Source organism: Phoenix dactylifera, chromosome 1 (assembly GCF_051530095.1).
Source record: "Phoenix dactylifera cultivar Ajwa chromosome 1, Ajwa_hap1_PhDact_Kaust_v1.1, whole genome shotgun sequence".
Taxonomy (NCBI): domain Eukaryota; kingdom Viridiplantae; phylum Streptophyta; class Magnoliopsida; order Arecales; family Arecaceae; genus Phoenix; species Phoenix dactylifera.
Window position 1 is genome coordinate 9,108,311 of NC_143190.1, and position 17,266 is coordinate 9,125,576.

Genomic DNA, 17,266 nt, shown 5'->3' on the forward strand with positions numbered 1-17,266 from the left:
AGTTTCAGGATGAGAGATTGATTCTGTACTCTATCTTTATGGAACCGACATTGATGGTAGAACTCACGTCAGGTTGACGTGAGCTACCGATGTGCCCCAAAAGAGGAAGACACGGCATGCTCGGCCTCGGCGACGACGTGACATGAGCCAATACTCCCAGATGCACCGCGACTAACATGACTTCTACTGGGGCGCCAACTCCGACATCCTCTTCTCCAGCTGGCCCGGCACTGTCATGTACGTGCTGACCCTTGGCATCGTCTTCATTCTCGTCGCTTACCTCGAGTGGCTGAATCACGGCCTCACGATCGCGTCCCGTGGGAGCTGCCATGATGCGGCCGCCAGGCTCCAGCTGATGGCCTTGCATGCGCTCCGCGTTGCGCTGGCGCTCATCGTGATGCTCGCCGCCATGTCCTTCAACGTTGGTGTGCTGATGGCTGCAGTGTTGGCTCACGCCCTGGGGTTCTTCCTCTTTGGCAGCTCTGGAATGCAAGAGATCTCGCAGAAGGGAGACTCTCCTCCAATGAGCTCTGTTTGATTTGTTCTTTTTCTTGGTAAAAAAAAAAAACAGGTTAAAAGGCCTTCTCCGAAGAGAAAGAAGTATCTTCAATTAGGAGGGTGAGGGAGAAATGCTTGCTATATATATATATATATATATATATATATATATATATATATATATATATATATATATATATATATATATATATATATATATATATATTGCTATAAGATTGAGGAAGAAGACGAAAGTGCCACGGCCAAATCCCAACATCCAGGGTCAAACTTGTGACATGGCTGCACACTCCCCTTAGAAAATATGCTAGGCCTAAAAAATTTATCACAACTTTAATATCCATGAACAATAATAATCTCAATTTATAACGAATTTAATCATCCAACCAATATCAGTAATGCTCTATTTATTCATCCCTTTTTCATATGATATCAGTCATAGTCAAGTATTAAGCCACTTGCAACCTTCAACTCTGAAAAGATAGAAAAAAGAGGTTATGAGTATTACAGCCCAGTAAGAATTCCGGACCATTATATCATAATTAACAAGAAAATAATCAATTAGCAATACCAGATAAAATGAATATTGTATATATTGCTGGAATTTGGACCCAGAGGTGACTGCGGACCGAAGAGGAGGAGCTTCGGCTGATGGTGCGGCGGCCGTCGGCTGTCTCTGGCAGACCTGTAAGAAGCTTGTGGCCGGGGGTACTGGCGCAGGCCCTCCAATGCTTAAGTCAGAGAGAGGTTTTAATGGAGAGAAGTAATGGAGAGGAATGGTATAAGGACATATTTTTGGCCGGGAAGGAAGAAGTGTCCTCTCTCTAGAGCTCTCCTCCCTTTTTATAGGAGGGCGTGTAGCGGTTACCTATGATCGGGCGTGATTGTGCAGATCAATAAGTTACCATAAACGACTCGAGATTTCGAGCTAGCTGGCGATCTGTTGAGATCGTGTGCATTCAAATGTGGGCAGCCGTTGAGGCGAAGATCGTGGGATTTGATCCCGGATATGGAGGGCTTGATTTTCGGTGTAGTGGAGGTCGAGGAGGTGCTAGTTTTGTGATTAGGGACGTTGAGTGCAGATTGATCATAATAGGGGGAGCTGACTCTATGATAGTTTTGTTCTTGGATCAGAGCTCAAAGCTCAGAGCTGTTTAAAAAGGGATCACTTATGCATGGATCAGATTAGGGGCTGAGCGCATCCATTTGGAAGGTAACTTGGCTACTGTGATCAGGTGGATCCATGGCTACGTAAGAGTAGGGGATGAGCACCGCTGCTACAAGATATCAGAGATTTTCTGAAGGACTGTGCGACATTCTAGATTACTCATGCTCACCGTGAGACAAACAACACAACTGATTAGGTTGTCTTGTTCGTTGCGCAGCATTCCAGCAGCTGGATTTGTGAGAGCTACGGGTCTGCTCCAACATTTTTTTATCACTTTCTTTTTTCTAATTTTCTTGCTGCATTCATGCTAAAAGGGTACGATGTGTCTAACTTATTTTTTTTTTAAATATCAACAGCAAAGTTTATCGTCTCGGTATCAATACGCCAGTGCTATATTAGGATAGTATCAATATGGTACAATATAAAATTTTTTAATATGCAAAATATCAGAATGCTATTTATATTAAATAACGGTATCGGACTAATTTGATATGGTATGGTTTGTACAGATGATACGACGAACCATAGCCTGGCCCCAAAGTCCACTCTATTTCCACGAGCTTTCTTTTTTCTTCGCCCCGGCTCCCCCCCGTCTTGTCCCCTGTTTCTTTCCATCGATAGGCCCACCCGATAAAACCAAGTACCAACCCAAAATACCAAAGCCTCTCGCTGAAAACATCGAACCCCTCCTCTCCACCTCTCCCCAGCGATAAGAAAATATTCCCCTCCAACCCCGCCTCCACAAATCCCTCTCCTTTTTATTCGCTGCTCTTCTCCGATCTCACCACCGTCTCATCTTTCCCCCTTTCCAACTCTGTCTTCGCTCTGTCTCTGTCTCTCTCTCTCTATCGCTCCTACGAGCTAACGATGGCTTCCGCCGCATCCCCCACCTCCCTTTCTCTTCACCCGTCCTCCTCCTCCTCCCTGTCCTCGTCCCGGAGGCAGGCGGCGGCGGTTGCTTTCCCTGCCTCTCGCGGTGCCGTCGCGCTCCGATCGCCGCTCCACCGCCTGGGCTTCGCTGGGGCGGCGGCGGACCCGCTGCTGGCGGTCCACGTGGCGGAGAGGATCTGGGAGGTGGCCGGGCGGAGCGGGAGGGGCCCCAGGGGCGTGGCGACCATGGCGAAGAAGAGCGTTGGGGACCTCACCGCCGCGGACCTCAAAGGGAAGCGGGTGTTCGTGAGGGTGGATCTCAACGTGCCCCTCGATGAGAACCAGAACATCACCGACGATACTAGGATTCGGGCGGCCGTGCCCACCATTAAGCACTTGATGGGGAATGGGGCCAAAGTCATTCTCTCCAGCCATCTGGTGAGCCTCTTCTCGATTTCTACTTGCCTTCCCTTCTCGTGTTTTTGAACCAGCTTGTCGTTTTACTTATTCTTTTAAGTGAGATTTTATAGTACTAATAATCAACAAAAATCTCAGTTTTGGAGGTGTTTACGATGAACTTTCGTGCTTATTTCATTTTTAATGCCTTTTGTTATTGAATTATGTGGAGGGTTGACTTCCTTTCTAAATCATGTAAGCAGCTTGTTTTAGTATCAGTCTTTCTGATAGTTTTAGTGAGTAGAGTAGTTGTTGGAGGACTGATAAATTCATGAAAATAGCATTTTTGGTACCACTCCTTTTGTGTTAGAAGATATAAAACATTATTGTCAATGGTAGTCTCGCAAGCTAAAGATTTGAGCAGATTTTTATGTGCTTCTGTTCATATACTTGGGAGTTAGGTTCGGATTTTGCATTATGTTTATGATAAATTGTTGGCTTTGATTTGTTGCCTTTATTATGATGTGGCTGTGACCGTCTAGTGCGCTCCAGAAGTTTTTCATTACCAGTGATTTTAAGCCACTGGGATCAGCATCAATTTATCACGAACCACTGTAATGCGTTCTCTAATCAGCCATATTACGATGTGGCTGTGATCATCTAGTGTGCTCCAGATGTTGCTTGTTTCTATATTCTATAGGTTTCTGGAATATGGTAGTTCTGCATGCGCTTGTCCATCTAAATATAGTGCTATCTTTATATAATTTAATTTATGGAAATGGGAAGGATGCTACTAAACTTTTTTTGTTTTGATATTTTGAGTTGCACTCAATTCCCAGAAACCAGTAGAGAGTTTCAAAAAAGAAAATTTTATCAGTTTAGGTGAAAATATTCTTGATTGAAAAAAATCTAATGCTGGAAACCCTTATATTTATGTCAAGTGGCTCCACTTCTCATATCTGGTGCTATAACTTTATTTTTCCTTTTCCAGCGTTATCCTTAAAAATCATAGTGTTTGGACAGGTACCTATATTAATTCCTAATTACATGTCCTGAAAGTGTTTCATGTTTTAGATTGCTTGAGCTTCATGTTTTACTGATATGATTTGTTGAAGTTCTCATTGGCTTCTCCATCTTAATATGAACATCCTGTCTTCTTTTCTCCTTAAGCAATTTTTGTTTTCCTTGTTCCATTATAAATGCTCTCAAGGTGTCCTTATAAAGGTTTCCACTTTCAAAATTAGCTACCATCTAAAGTTAGAAATGTTAAAGAAACTGGAAAGGATTTTGACATTTGATAGGTGTGAAAGCTGCTATGGAATTGATAAAGTTGATCAGAAATAGTTAAATTGTAGCTGATTCTCTGGTCAGTTGTGATCTTATAATTCGATTTATTGCATGTTGATGTTTTTGGTGAAAATCAAATAATTCCACAGCATCTGTATCCTATTTTACATTTAGGTGCAGGTAACTGTTGATTCTAAATCCATTTTTCCTTTTCCTGCACAGGGACGCCCAAAGGGTGTCACACCAAAATACAGCTTGAGTCCTCTTGTCGCTAGGCTCTCTGAACTTCTTGGCATCAAGGTGTGCTTATCTTTTACCCAGATGTAATGTAATTGTCTTTTTTGTACCATTCTGGATTCCTTACCAGCATGCCAAACAGGTTGAGAAAGCCGATGACTGTATTGGCCCAGAAGTTGAGAAAATGGTTGCTGCACTTCCAGAAGGTGGTGTTCTACTACTCGAAAATGTAAGGTTTTATAAGGAGGAAGAGAAGAATGAACCAGAATTTGCAAAGAAGCTTGCATCCTTAGCTGACCTTTATGTGAATGATGCATTCGGAACGGCACATAGAGCGCATGCATCCACAGAGGGTGTCACCAAGTTCTTGAAGCCCTCTGTTGCTGGTTTCCTTCTGCAAAAGGTTGGTAAAGAGCTTTTCTATTTTGTTATTTTGTAAAAGAATTAAAAACTTACTGGAGGATACTCACATGGGTGTTTCTTGGAGTCACTTAGTGGTTAAAAAGTTCTCATCTTTATCCAAATTGAGGCAGTTAGAACTTCAATTGGCGCATCTTTGTCATCTCAATGTTGCCTTGGAGGTTCTCATATAGCAGCATCCTGTTCTCTGCACATGTTGCATGTTGCTTCGTGAAGTATTTCACATGGATTTGCATCTATCTTTTTCTTCTTATAGTTTCTTGAGTCAATTTGTAACCAAACAATTTGTGCCTCACTACAGGAACTTGACTATCTTGTTGGTGCCATCGCGAATCCCAAGAGGCCATTTGCTGCCATTGTAGGTGGTTCAAAGGTGTCATCCAAGATTGGAGTGATTGAGTCATTGCTGGAGAAATGTGACATCCTTCTTCTGGGTGGAGGAATGATCTTCACCTTTTACAAGGCACAGGGCCTTTCAGTGGGTTCTTCCCTGGTAGAAGAGGACAAACTAGAGCTTGCAACATCACTTCTTAAGAAGGCAAAATCTAAAGGGGTCTCTCTTATGTTGCCCGCTGATGTTGTCATTGCTGACAAGTTTGCTGCTGATGCAAATAGCAAGGTTTGTATTTTTAGGGTCTTCTTATGTTTGTCAGTCCAATGGCACTATGCTTGCAAGGCATTGAGTAGAGCATGCTTTTAAAGTCCTCGTTCCTTCATATCCCCTTATTTATAAGCCATGTCAGAAGAACTCTTGAACCTAGAAAACCTTAGAGGCGAACCTCCTTGAAACATTTTAATTCTTTTTTGAATTCATGCAAAAGTGGGTGTTATATTAGGTTGAAGATTTGTAATGAGATGATTTAGGAATGATGGCTCCTCATTCAGGTCGTACCATCAACAGCAATTCCGGATGGTTGGATGGGCTTGGATATTGGACCGGATTCAGTAAAATCATTCAGTGATGCACTGGAAACAACCAAGACAGTTATTTGGAATGGTCCTATGGGCGTTTTTGAATTCGATAAGTTCGCAGTTGGAACTGAGGTATGTGATGGTTCTCTTTTATGCATTAACCACAAGCTGCTGATTTAGTGCTACATTACTGCATGTCCTCTTCAAGCTTGTATGCCCATGAAAGGAATCATGGTTTAATTTTGCAGGCAATTGCAAAGAAGTTGGCAGAGCTCAGCGGGAAGGGCGTGACGACAATCATTGGAGGTGGAGATTCTGTTGCGGCTGTTGAGAAAGTGGGAGTCGCTGATGTTATGAGCCACATATCCACGGGTGGTGGAGCCAGCTTGGAATTGTTGGAAGGGAAGGAGCTTCCAGGAGTTGTGGCTCTTGATGAAGCTGTTCCTGTTGCTGTATGAGGCCAAGTTTTATTCCAAAGCTGGTGTCTTTCGTCGCGGTTCCTGAAAGAAATTAACCATGCAGTGGTCTCTTTCACCTGGGTTTTACCCAGAAATGGAATCAGTCAAGATGTCAAGAGCTCTTGTAGAGTTTCTGGGATTGGCCAAAAGAGGATTTTTTGCCCCCCTTGCGTTGATGTTTTCTTGTGATGTGGTGCCAATTTATGGTTGAAATAAAAATCTCCTGCACCAGGATAAACAGGTTAGATGCCATTTGGCTTGCAGGCTTGGCTTGTCTGACCATTGATAGCTTTCCTGCATGTCAATATGATATGGTGCCAATTTAAGCTGCCTTCTTGGCCATGGGATTCAACAAGAGGTTCATCAAAATGATACGGTTCTTATGGGAAGACTGATGGTTTGCGGACTAGTTGATGTTTTCTTTAGTTTATGATTTGAGTTCGCTATTGTCCAATCTCTTTTGGCTGCCAATTTGAAGTAAAAGTATTCTGCTCAAGTCGGCAAAAAGGGAAAGGCATTAGATTCTCTCTCTTTCCCTCTGTCGGCCCTCGCACACGACCGAAGGGATGATCAAATTTTCTGCATAACTAATTAGAATCGAGTTTACATGTACAGTCCTCTTAAGTATTAACATCCACAAAGAAATCTAGAGTCCATGGTATATACCAAAAATTTAAGCATCATGTTCCTAGGCCGCCGGCAACCATACGGAAAGCAGTCTAATAGAGGATATATCCCCCGTCCATCAGAACAATTTTCTGAAGCTTTTTTTTTCTTTTGATACATGAATAATTTTCTGTAGTTGAAGCTAATCAAGTTCCAAGGCACCGATGGTGTAGGTGGGTGCTACTTCTTGCTTCGAGGCATTTGGATCATGATTAATGATAGGCAATATAGGGTTTGCATGTTTATAGAGAAGCCAACAAGATTGCGAATTGGATGGTCTTATATATGGCTAACCACTCTAGAGATGTCTTATGAGTCGAAAAAAAAAAATTGCTGTCCAAAGCGCTTTAAAATTTATTAATTTTTATTTTTTTTGAAAGTGTTCGTATTAAAATTCTACGGACCATTAGTTTTAGGGAAAAAAAAACTAATCAAGCTTTTTATTTTTTTTTTTAGACGCGTGTCCTTCCCACCTCGTGAGCTCGCGCTGTTATCGGATTTTCGCAGAAAGAAAAATCTCTAGTCTCGAACCGGACACCCGCAGACCGCAGTCAGCAGCTTCTAGAAGTGCGCAGAAACCACGAACCCAGACCCTTTCGCACAAAAAGAAAACCACGAGCTAGACCGACGGGTGGACCTCAAATCCATTCAATCATTCTTAACCGTCCGATCCACCACTTGCACCCTAGCTATCCATCCGATCCGGCGCCCACCGTAAGAAAACTACCGCGGCGCACGAATCCTGGATGCGCTCACGGGGCCATTCGCCTAAACCTACGCCCATCGGGTATTATATATATTAATATATATATATATATAATATACATCCCATCGCCCCTTCCATCTGTGTTCGGAGTCTATCGTCTTCTCTGTTCTTCTCTCGATCGATCGATCAAACATGGCGACGAAGAGGAGCGTGTCGACGCTAAAGGAGGCGGATCTGAAGGGGAAGCGAGTGTTCGTGAGGGTGGATCTGAACGTACCCCTGGATGACAGCCTCAAGATCACCGATGACAACCGGATCAGGGCCGCCGTCCCCACCATCAAGTACCTCATGGATCACGGCGCCCGTGTCATCCTCTCCAGCCACCTGGTGAGCTCTCTCTTTCTTCTTCTTCTTCTTCTTCTTCTAATTTTTTTCTCCCATTAAGGCTATTTTCCTTTGATATTCGTTGTTCGTGGGTGGTTGTTTTGGCTCGCCATCGCTTGCTGATAAAGCGGCTATAGATAGAGAGAACTACTTTTATTTTTATCTATTGCAGTTTTGGTGCTATTAGGTGCTAGGTACTCGAACTTGATTACTCTTTCTATATGATGATGAGAGGGTTACAATCTTTTATTTTGCTTAATGATATGCCAATACTATACTATTTTCGTTGAGCTTTGATTAGTATTATCATTGTTGATGAATCTGATTGTTCCGAGTGTGGGTGATTGTGGTAGGAAGAAAAAAGAGAAATACTAGAAGATGGTTAACAAAAGATAGCATTTTTATTTTCTTAGAATAGAAATGGAATCGTACATGTTAAGGATGGAATTATAACTGAGCACTGTAATTATATGTTAAGCGAACGATCTAAGGGCGAGCTTTGCCTGGATCGGTTGTGTTTGGCTTGATTAAGCTTGAAATACAGATGGATTATTATTGTATATAGTTAAATATGATTTAGTTGCTATTTTTAAGCAAGAAAATGTAACGCACTTTTCTTTTTCCTCCTCTTAAGAATAATATTATGTTGAATGAGGGGAATGCACGTCAAATTTAAGGTTGAGATTGACCACGGTGATTACCTCAAAGTATACATATGGAATCCTTGGAGTATCAAAACTCTCACCAATTCCTTAAACGAGTTATCAGCAAACATCTCAACTTTTAAGTTTGGCTGCTAAAATGAGTTGTATTTGAACATCTTGCGTTGGGTTCAACCCTATTCTCAAATAGGACACTTGATTCTTCCCGCCCCTGCATTTGCATGAGCAGGACAGAGTCTTAAATTTTTTAAAAAGGGGTTTTGGATGAAGGGAAAAATGCCTCGGTGGCATGATTTCAGTTATGCAGAATAGTCACATAATAGGAAGCTTTTCAGTTGGCAGTTCGTTGGCAGAAATGCTTGGAAGAAGGATGGGATGAGAAAATGTCAAAGCCACATTCAAGTAAGCACACTGTAAATTTATAAGCTTATACTGCCTCCACCCGCTTTAAATAAAAGAGCAGAAAATCTGAAAGAAGGGGAAAATGCGAAAACTTACAATGAGATAGGATGTTGATGGTTTCATCTTTGCATAAAGATGACTTTACCTTCTGTGATTTTGATATATGGCACTCAATCTGTAAGTTCTTGTATTTGAATAGATTGTACCTTGTTCAGTATGTTAAAGTGAACTAAAAGAAAGCATATATCATGTTCCTGGTTAATATGCTTTCCCTTTCATAACATGTGATTCCCATTATCGTGCTAGCCTTTTAGTTTTGTATCTACAAGCATTGTCATCATTTTCAGTAGGTTGCATGTGCATCTTATGCTACAGCCTTTATTCCCTTTCATTATCCATGCATCTTGACAGTTTGTTAAAGTGAACTAAATGAAAGCATATATCATGTTCCTAGTTAATATGGTTTCTTTTTCATAACATGTGATTCCCATTATGTTGCTAGCCTTTTAGTTTTGTATCTACAAGCATGGTCATCATTTTCAGTAGCTTGCATGTGCATCTTATGCTACAGCCTTTATTCCCTTTCATTATCCATGCATCTTGCCAACAAACTTGAATTTCAGACCTGATAACTAGTTAACAACCCAACTGTTCATCTCTTTCCTAGGACCTTGTTGTCCTTCACTTTCTGGTACACCAGTAATCTTTTCCTTCATGGAACTCTACTTTGCTCCTTTTGAGAAGGCTGTATTCCATCTTCTTCTTCATTCAGGATCCTCCATGATGCCTCCATGAGAACCAAAATTGATGGTCTATGTGCAAGTATTTTGATTATAGTAAAAGCAGGCATTTTACTGTGCTTAGAAGCTTGAATTGTTGAAGGTTTATCTTGGCAAGCTTGTACCATGTTGTGTTTCCATAATTTTTGTATTTTGATGAATATGTAAGCACATATTAAAGCCTTTTTTTAATCATATTTTTTTGTTTCTTTTCTTATAGTTGATCTTGGGATGTTAGGTTAGTGTGAATGAGGTGTTTAGCTATCTTAGAAGCCGATTGCTGGGCTATTAAAATCCATCTTTAACATGCTTGATGCCTATATCGAGCTCGATAGTTGGTACTTTGTGTTGAGGCATTTATAATGGCCAGGATATTGCAGAAGGCACCTATTTCCAAGAACTAAAGACAATGAAGCACATGAATTTACATTTACTTTTGTTTTATATTTATAGCTTTGCAATTATGGAAATTGGATAAGGAAGCTGTAGATTTGCCTGACATAGCTGGGGATTGTTGCAGAACTAATGCTCGTCAAATGGCTACATCATAAGAACTAGTACAATAGATGCACTCACATGTGCATTATTGCAAATTTTTAACATTTATTGTTTTTTTATGTGCTTTTGTTTTGTTATGTGTGGGGTGCAATTTCTAGTTATAGCCTTCCTAACTGAGCATGTTTGATAAAATAACCTGGTTTAATTGAAGCATTTTATTTCATCTAGTTTGAAAGGGTTGCAAGTCCTTCTCTTCCTAATCCTATTGCAAATTTTCCATTTGCAACCTTTAAATTGAGCTTGTAGCCTACTTATTCCTATTTTATATTTGTATTTTACTGGCCATTTGATGGCAGGGATGCAGTTTGTAGTCATTGTATTATGGTTAAATCATTTATCATTGTTCTTTTCATTAAATTTTTTTTGTTGATGCCATTGTACATTGTTCTAGTCCTCTGCAATTATCTTGTATTTTATTTTATCGTAGTAGCCATTTATCAGTATATGTGCCTTGTGTATCAGAGATTTCACATTATTTTTTTTATTTTACATGTCATTCATTTCTTTAGCTGGGTGATATTACAATTTGCCGCAAAGAACTGTTCCATGAGCGCTTTGATTCATTCTCATTATTATATTTCATGCTGTAATCCCTCTTTTCTTGATTTTTTTTGGGGTCCTTTTGGGCCTGTCGATGTGGGAATAACTGATTGATATGGTTTTTCACTTTTCAGGGGCGTCCTAAAGGTGTTACTCCTAAGTACAGCTTGAAACCCCTGGTGCCCAGGCTATCTGAACTACTTGGAGTCAGTGTATGTATGATGTGCTGTCATTCAGCATATTTTTAAAGAATGTATTCAGTGAAGCTTAGAATGTTAATTTTGTGCTCTCAAATAGGTTGAGATGGCCAATGACTGTATTGGTGAGGAAGTTGAGAAAATGGTGGCTGCATTGCCGAATGGAGGTGTTTTGCTCCTTGAAAATGTGAGATTTTATAAAGAAGAGGAGAAAAATGATCCAGAGTTTGCAAAGAAACTAGCATCCCTTGCTGACCTTTATGTGAATGATGCTTTTGGCACTGCTCATAGGGCGCATGCCTCAACAGAGGGTGTTGCCAAATTCTTGAAGCCAGCTGTTGCTGGTTTCCTTATGCAGAAGGTATGGTGAAATCTGACATTTTATTTTATCAATACAAGCTCCCAGCTTCTAATATATGTATGTAATTAAATAGTATGTATATATGCATATTCTTTTTTATTTTATTGGACATATTTGACATCATTGGTTAGAATTAAAAGTTTCATTTCTTGTTCCATTGATATGTCAACCTGAAAATTGATGTTCTTTCTTCATTGTGAAGATCATTGCTAAAGTTACATATTTGCAAGGACTATTTGGTCTGTATCTTGATATTTAGCTTTTAGTGTTTGCTTCCAATAAATTTGTCATTGTCTCAGGAACTTGACTATCTATTTGGTCTGTATCTTGATATTTAGCTTTTAGTGTTTGCTTCCAATAAATTTGTCATTGTCTCAGGAACTTGACTATCTTGTTGGGGCAGTAGCAAACCCCAAGAGGCCCTTCGCTGCCATAGTTGGTGGCTCAAAGGTATCAACCAAGATTGGGGTGATTGAGTCACTGCTGGAGAAGGTTGATATTCTTCTCCTTGGTGGAGGAATGATATTTACATTTTACAAGGCACAAGGGCATCCAGTTGGGTCATCTCTTGTTGAAGACCAGCTCGATCTTGCAACTGCGCTACTTGAGAAAGCAAAGTCTAAAGGGGTGTCTCTGCTGTTGCCCACCGATGTTGTAGTTGCTGACAAGTTTGCTGCTGATGCAGACAGCAAGGTATGTCCACCTACTCTTGTTTTATATTTAAGTAGCACCTATATGTTTCAAACTCAAGAAAACTAGAGGCCTAAAAATTTAAAAGAAGGAAATATTTCCAAGCCTATTTCTTGTATGGGTTCTTCTCTGTTTTACTATTATTTTTTTATGCAAAAGTAATTCTTGCATTTTAAAATATCTTATTTGAGCTTTGCTATTTAATTTTCCGTTGGTCTATCATATTTTCGGGGTTTGTTTTATTTATTTTTTTATGCCCATGTCATAGTTATCATATGCAGACCTTGTGGATGATTTTTCTCTGAATAGGACACATACTCCTGTTGCCACGATTTTGAATTAGATTTTTGAAGTTGCCAAAGTCGAAACCAGTATGAAAGAGTTATTTTGACTTGACTACTTGCACTGATGTTACTTCAACTGCAGTGAAACATTCTTTCCCGAGCTGGTAATTAATGGAGTTGATTCTTGCATATTAACCCTGTATTCGTCATACCATATTTGGGAACCAAGTACCAAGGGCCATCAGGGAGTAAAAATACATTTTCAGATGCAAGATTTCCTTTTATTTTGCAGGTTGTACCAGCATCTGGCATTCCTGATGGTTGGATGGGGCTTGACATTGGACCTGACTCCATCAAGACATTCAGTGAATCTTTGGACAGCACCAAGACTATCATCTGGAACGGGCCAATGGGAGTGTTTGAATTTGAGAAGTTTGCAGTGGGAACAGAGGTAAAGTAATAGTAACCTTTATAATATTTTACTTATCATGATATTTCTGAAAGTATCTATGGCTTGCCATTTATGATTTCTTTCTTTGCTGCAATACTAAAGGGCTACACATTGTGTGGGTGTATAAGCAGCTTAAAATTCCACTCTAGAATTCTTATCCTTCTTCACCAACCTCGCAGACCTTAATTCTAAGCTGCTCTCTCAGTGCTTCTATGTTGCAAATGCCCACAGTATCTCGCGCTATACTTAGATGGGGTTAGTGGGGGTGCTTTTTAGTTTCTTTGTTTTTGATATAGTGACCTTATATGCTCAAATCGTATTTTTTGTGCAATATCTTGACCCTTATGATCCATATTTATCGAATTGGCTGATTTTTGTTGAATTCCAGTTTGGTCCTGAATGAAGTGGTTTACTACACAATTAGGTCCTCTATGAAAATATGAAAGTAAATGTATCAATTCTTATTATCTTCTTTTTTTGATGAAAATGTTTTAGCTTTGTTGTCATAAGTTGACAAAATAAGCCTATCCTAGATAAAAGGATTTACATGAATTAATAGTACCCATCAGATATTAGTCCGTGTAAAATAATCAAAAGGATTTCTCATCCTACCCTGCACTTGGTAAAGAGATGACGAACTGAAGAAAAAAACAAATGAGGCAGCTATTGCATGATCCATGGAAGTTGTATAATTCTAGAACCAGAGTCTCGACCTAACACAAACTCTTTGGATCATTTAATGTTTGGTTATTACATGGAACCGGTTGCTCTGTTTTTGGTTCTACTTCTCTCATCCGGTTAGCTAAATAGATTTTCTTGTTAAGGATGAAGGAATATTGGAGTATAAACATTTTCTCATTTGTTCAGGCAATTGCTAAGAAGTTGGCTGACCTGAGTGGAAAGGGGGTCACAACCATCATAGGAGGTGGCGACTCTGTCGCTGCTGTAGAGAAGATGGGGCTTGCTGACAAGATGAGCCACATATCTACTGGAGGTGGTGCGAGCTTGGAGCTACTTGAAGGAAAGTCTCTTCCTGGGGTTCTTGCTCTGGATGATGCTTGAAAACAAATCTTGTTTTCTCTACCTTCTAGTGCCCTTCGAGTGACGGATCTTTCAATGTGGACTAGTACTTAATGCTTCTTAAGCTGAGACGGCTTTTACCATAAGAAGTTTTTGTATCTGGCTGTAATAAGTGATTTTCCCAAAAAACGTTTTAACTTAGATGGTATTGTGACAAATTTGCTTAGTATTGCTGTTTCTTTTGGCACTGAATTCCTTTGTCAGGGAATGATCACGCATGAGATTGGTGACTGTCACCTGCAAGGAAATCGTTATTTTTTCCTCCTTGTATTTTGAGTATAAGCTTTTTTCTCTATAGGAAAATAAATTTGAGTAGGCCTGGCATCTGAAAATAAATCTGATGAAGGTGCAGAAGAGAATTTGCTGAGTCTTTTCCAGTCTCAACCATGGGAAACAGGAAAAAAGGTAAGCTAGTTAGTTCTTGTGGTTAATTACGGTATAAGTGGAAGAAAATCTGGTCTCGGTGCTTTATGTAGAGGTGTAGAATGGCATTTGGCATGTATGATGGATGGATTTTGTTCAGAAAGGGAACACTGCATGGATGGCTGCTGTGATGAAGCCCTCATTTGAGCTAGATTACATTTGCTATTTATGACCCTAAATATTCTAGGGGAATATCCTGTAGAAAATACATGGAACTGCACCCAGATCATCTGTATCTTTTCTCAAGGATCCTGGTAACTGGATATTCTGTGAGTTTTTCGAAGTAACTGCCTTTGTGCAAGGACTACAGAAGTTATTCAGCGTCCCTTCTTTCAGTAATATGGAGCTATTTTTCAGCTCACCACTGACTGCGCTAATTATGGCCTTAAGCAATGGTATTATAACTGTTAAACGGTCGACCTTTCGCTATCTTTTAAGATAAATAACATTTTAAGATATAGTGCCTGTCATTTCGGACTATGTCCCGTTATTTCCTTGTTATAACGAATCATAACTAACGGTCATTATTTTTATTACGTGTACTTTCTTTTCGATAAAATAATGTTTACTTAAATTATAATTTTTTATTCGCAAAATATTCTCCGTATGGTCTCGATGAATATATTACTTAATATAACAAGGAAAAGAAAATACCGTTGCCTTTATCGTCATGGCCTATTATTTTTTATTATAGTACTGTTACAAGAACCTTTGATCCAATGATTATTCTAATATAAAAAAATTAAAAATAATTTTTTGAAGCGTCAACGGTTTTGGTATGGAACTATTATTGCGCATTATTTCAAACAATGGCACTAATTAAACTAGTCCCAGAAGGTGTCATGATGGGACACTATTCTTTATTACTATCGAGACTAAATTATTAGAAGTCTCTAAATACATTAACCATTTCTCAGTTCGGTACATGAATAGCTGCTATAAAATTACGCTGGCTCCGGCTCCTGCCCGGCAAGGCCGTAAATGAGTTGGATTGGTTCGTGAGCCCATTTTGGAGGATCCCAGAGCTAGATCGGATCTTAAAATTGGATCCATTTTATGTATAGGTCGACTAAATTTAAACCCAATCCGACTCAGCCCAAACAATCTGCATATAAAATATTAAAATATTATGATAAATGATAACTCTTGGTTGGTTTCTAAGTTCCAACTTGTAATTTAATAAATGCCAATATTTATGGTTACCGTTAATTATATGTAATATAATAAATGAATAGCAAGGCAAGTATAGGGCATTCAGGACCCATTTATTATTATTTATTACACCCGATTTTGCTTGTTTTTTTTTTTTTTTTGCTAAAACAAGAGGAGAGGGAGGGAGGAAGGGACAAGCCCACCCCCGCGTAGCAGCCCCGACCACTGGGCCCCCACCCCGCCAGGAGAATGTTCGATGCGGGTAGACCGAGTCGTGTGTTGGGCACCCCGACCTATTTTACTCATACCCTCCCCACCCGTGGGCCGGCTCAGTTATCCGACCCGACCCTCCGTGTGAGTACGTCACACCTGGCACCACTCAGGCTACCAGCCGACCAGTAGCGCTTCCAGACCCCGTGTCCAGGCATGGGGCATCCGGTCTCCGAATTTAATCGACGCCCGCACATTTCGAACCTGGAACCACTTGGTTGGAAGCAAACACTCCGTTCCAACTGGGCTACCACCTTGGTGGTCCCGATTTTGCTTGTTCTAAACATCGTGTTTGGTCCTGCTGGGAGATTTTTCCGCTAGGGGCCTTTGGCTAACCCTTCTCCCCTCTTCTCTATTTCTAACCCTTCTTCCAACTCTCCACCTAGCGAGACGAAAAAATCGAGAGCGAGAGAAAAATAGATCAGGCGCCGCCTCCTCCGCCAACTCTCCTCTCTGTTCTTCCTCCGCCGCCTCCCCCTTGCCGGCGCCGCCAACATCCCCCTGGGCTCCAATCTCACCCCCTCCAAGCACCGAACCTTCTCTCTCAGCTTCGTCTCCGACCCCGAGAACCCCTCCCTCTTCCTCATGGCCATCAGTTGCTCACAGGCCCTTGTGTATACATTAAACTATTTTGTACTTCACCATCCTCCTCGCTAACGTTTAATAGTTGAAAACTAGTCTTGGCACGCCGCATTGCAGGATAAATTCATTTTCCTCTGCAACTATACGTGGGTGCCTATCCTGTAAATTTAATTATTTTTCAGTTCATTATCGTATGAACTATCGTAGGATTGTAGCAGTCCTGGCATGAGGTGTGATAGGGCTAGTAAATGTGCAGGCTAATTATCTTCAAGGCTCTTTTATATATATATATATATAATCAGATCTATTTTTAGATTCTCCATCTACCTTGGCTGAACTTATATTTCAACTTCTTATAGTCCAACTAAATGATAAAGGGTGCCCTAAATATGGGGTAGCACTTCTTATTTCGAGAAAATAGAGGACGAAAAAGAAAAGAGGCACAAGCTTGTTATCTTTCATTTTCTGCCTTTCAAATGCTCTTATGCTTTTATTTGATGTGGCAACTTAGAAAAGTTTTTTACTGAGAGTTTTCTGCAAAAAATAAAAAGGGCAACCCAGTAAGTCAATACAGTCAAGCTGGTGACTAGGTTGGTCCAGCTTTGCGGTCTGAAGAGTCAAGGGATGAGAGCGAAGAAAGCAAATTTTTCTCAATAGATAGGCTCAGTTTAGCTCACAAAGAAGACGAAGACCTTGTTGTCTTATCCCGGGCCTTACAACACAAATGCCCATATATTTGTTGGTTGGTAGCTGTTTTTAAGAGCAAAAGATGCCATAGCAGCCGAGTGCTAGCTCGAGGGATAAGATCTTATCTA

The 17,266-nt window shown here is 40.4% G+C and overlaps 2 protein-coding genes and 1 pseudogene across 2 annotated transcripts; all 3 read left to right on the forward strand.

Moving 5' to 3' along the window:
- Window positions 1-235: 235 nt before the first annotated feature.
- LOC120104127 (copper transporter 6 pseudogene) lies at window positions 236-538 on the forward strand (annotated as a pseudogene).
- A 1,747-nt stretch (window positions 539-2,285) lies between these two features.
- LOC103696938 (phosphoglycerate kinase, cytosolic-like) lies at window positions 2,286-6,516 on the forward strand. Its single transcript, XM_008778667.5, has 6 exons — window positions 2,286-2,992; window positions 4,460-4,537; window positions 4,617-4,877; window positions 5,196-5,513; window positions 5,780-5,938; window positions 6,055-6,516. The coding sequence occupies exons 1-6, from the start codon at window positions 2,552-2,554 to the stop codon at window positions 6,262-6,264; spliced, it is 1,467 nt and encodes a 488-aa protein (XP_008776889.2). The 5' UTR covers window positions 2,286-2,551; the 3' UTR covers window positions 6,265-6,516.
- Window positions 6,517-7,733: 1,217 nt separating this feature from the next.
- Window positions 7,734-14,216, forward strand: LOC103718791 (phosphoglycerate kinase, cytosolic). Its single transcript, XM_008807760.5, has 6 exons — window positions 7,734-8,023; window positions 11,096-11,173; window positions 11,259-11,519; window positions 11,898-12,212; window positions 12,786-12,944; window positions 13,812-14,216. The coding sequence occupies exons 1-6, from the start codon at window positions 7,829-7,831 to the stop codon at window positions 14,004-14,006; spliced, it is 1,203 nt and encodes a 400-aa protein (XP_008805982.2). The 5' UTR covers window positions 7,734-7,828; the 3' UTR covers window positions 14,007-14,216.
- The last annotated feature ends 3,050 nt before the right edge of the window (window positions 14,217-17,266 follow it).

What these genes read in the sequence shown, in the direction of transcription:
- LOC103696938 (XM_008778667.5), top strand. Translation starts at nt 2,552, where the DNA reads ATGGCTTCCGCCGCATCCCCCACCTCCCTTTCTCTTCACCCGTCCTCC. An exon ending in TCATTCTCTCCAGCCATCTG is followed by an intron (nt 2,993 to 4,459) that starts GTGAGCCTCTTC and finishes TTTCCTGCACAG; the next exon opens with GGACGCCCAAAGGGTGTCAC. An exon ending in AGTTCGCAGTTGGAACTGAG is followed by an intron (nt 5,939 to 6,054) that starts GTATGTGATGGT and finishes TTAATTTTGCAG; the next exon opens with GCAATTGCAAAGAAGTTGGC.
- LOC103718791 (XM_008807760.5), top strand. Translation starts at nt 7,829, where the DNA reads ATGGCGACGAAGAGGAGCGTGTCGACGCTAAAGGAGGCGGATCTGAAG. An exon ending in CTGAACTACTTGGAGTCAGT is followed by an intron (nt 11,174 to 11,258) that starts GTATGTATGATG and finishes GCTCTCAAATAG; the next exon opens with GTTGAGATGGCCAATGACTG. An exon ending in CTGCTGATGCAGACAGCAAG is followed by an intron (nt 12,213 to 12,785) that starts GTATGTCCACCT and finishes TTTATTTTGCAG; the next exon opens with GTTGTACCAGCATCTGGCAT.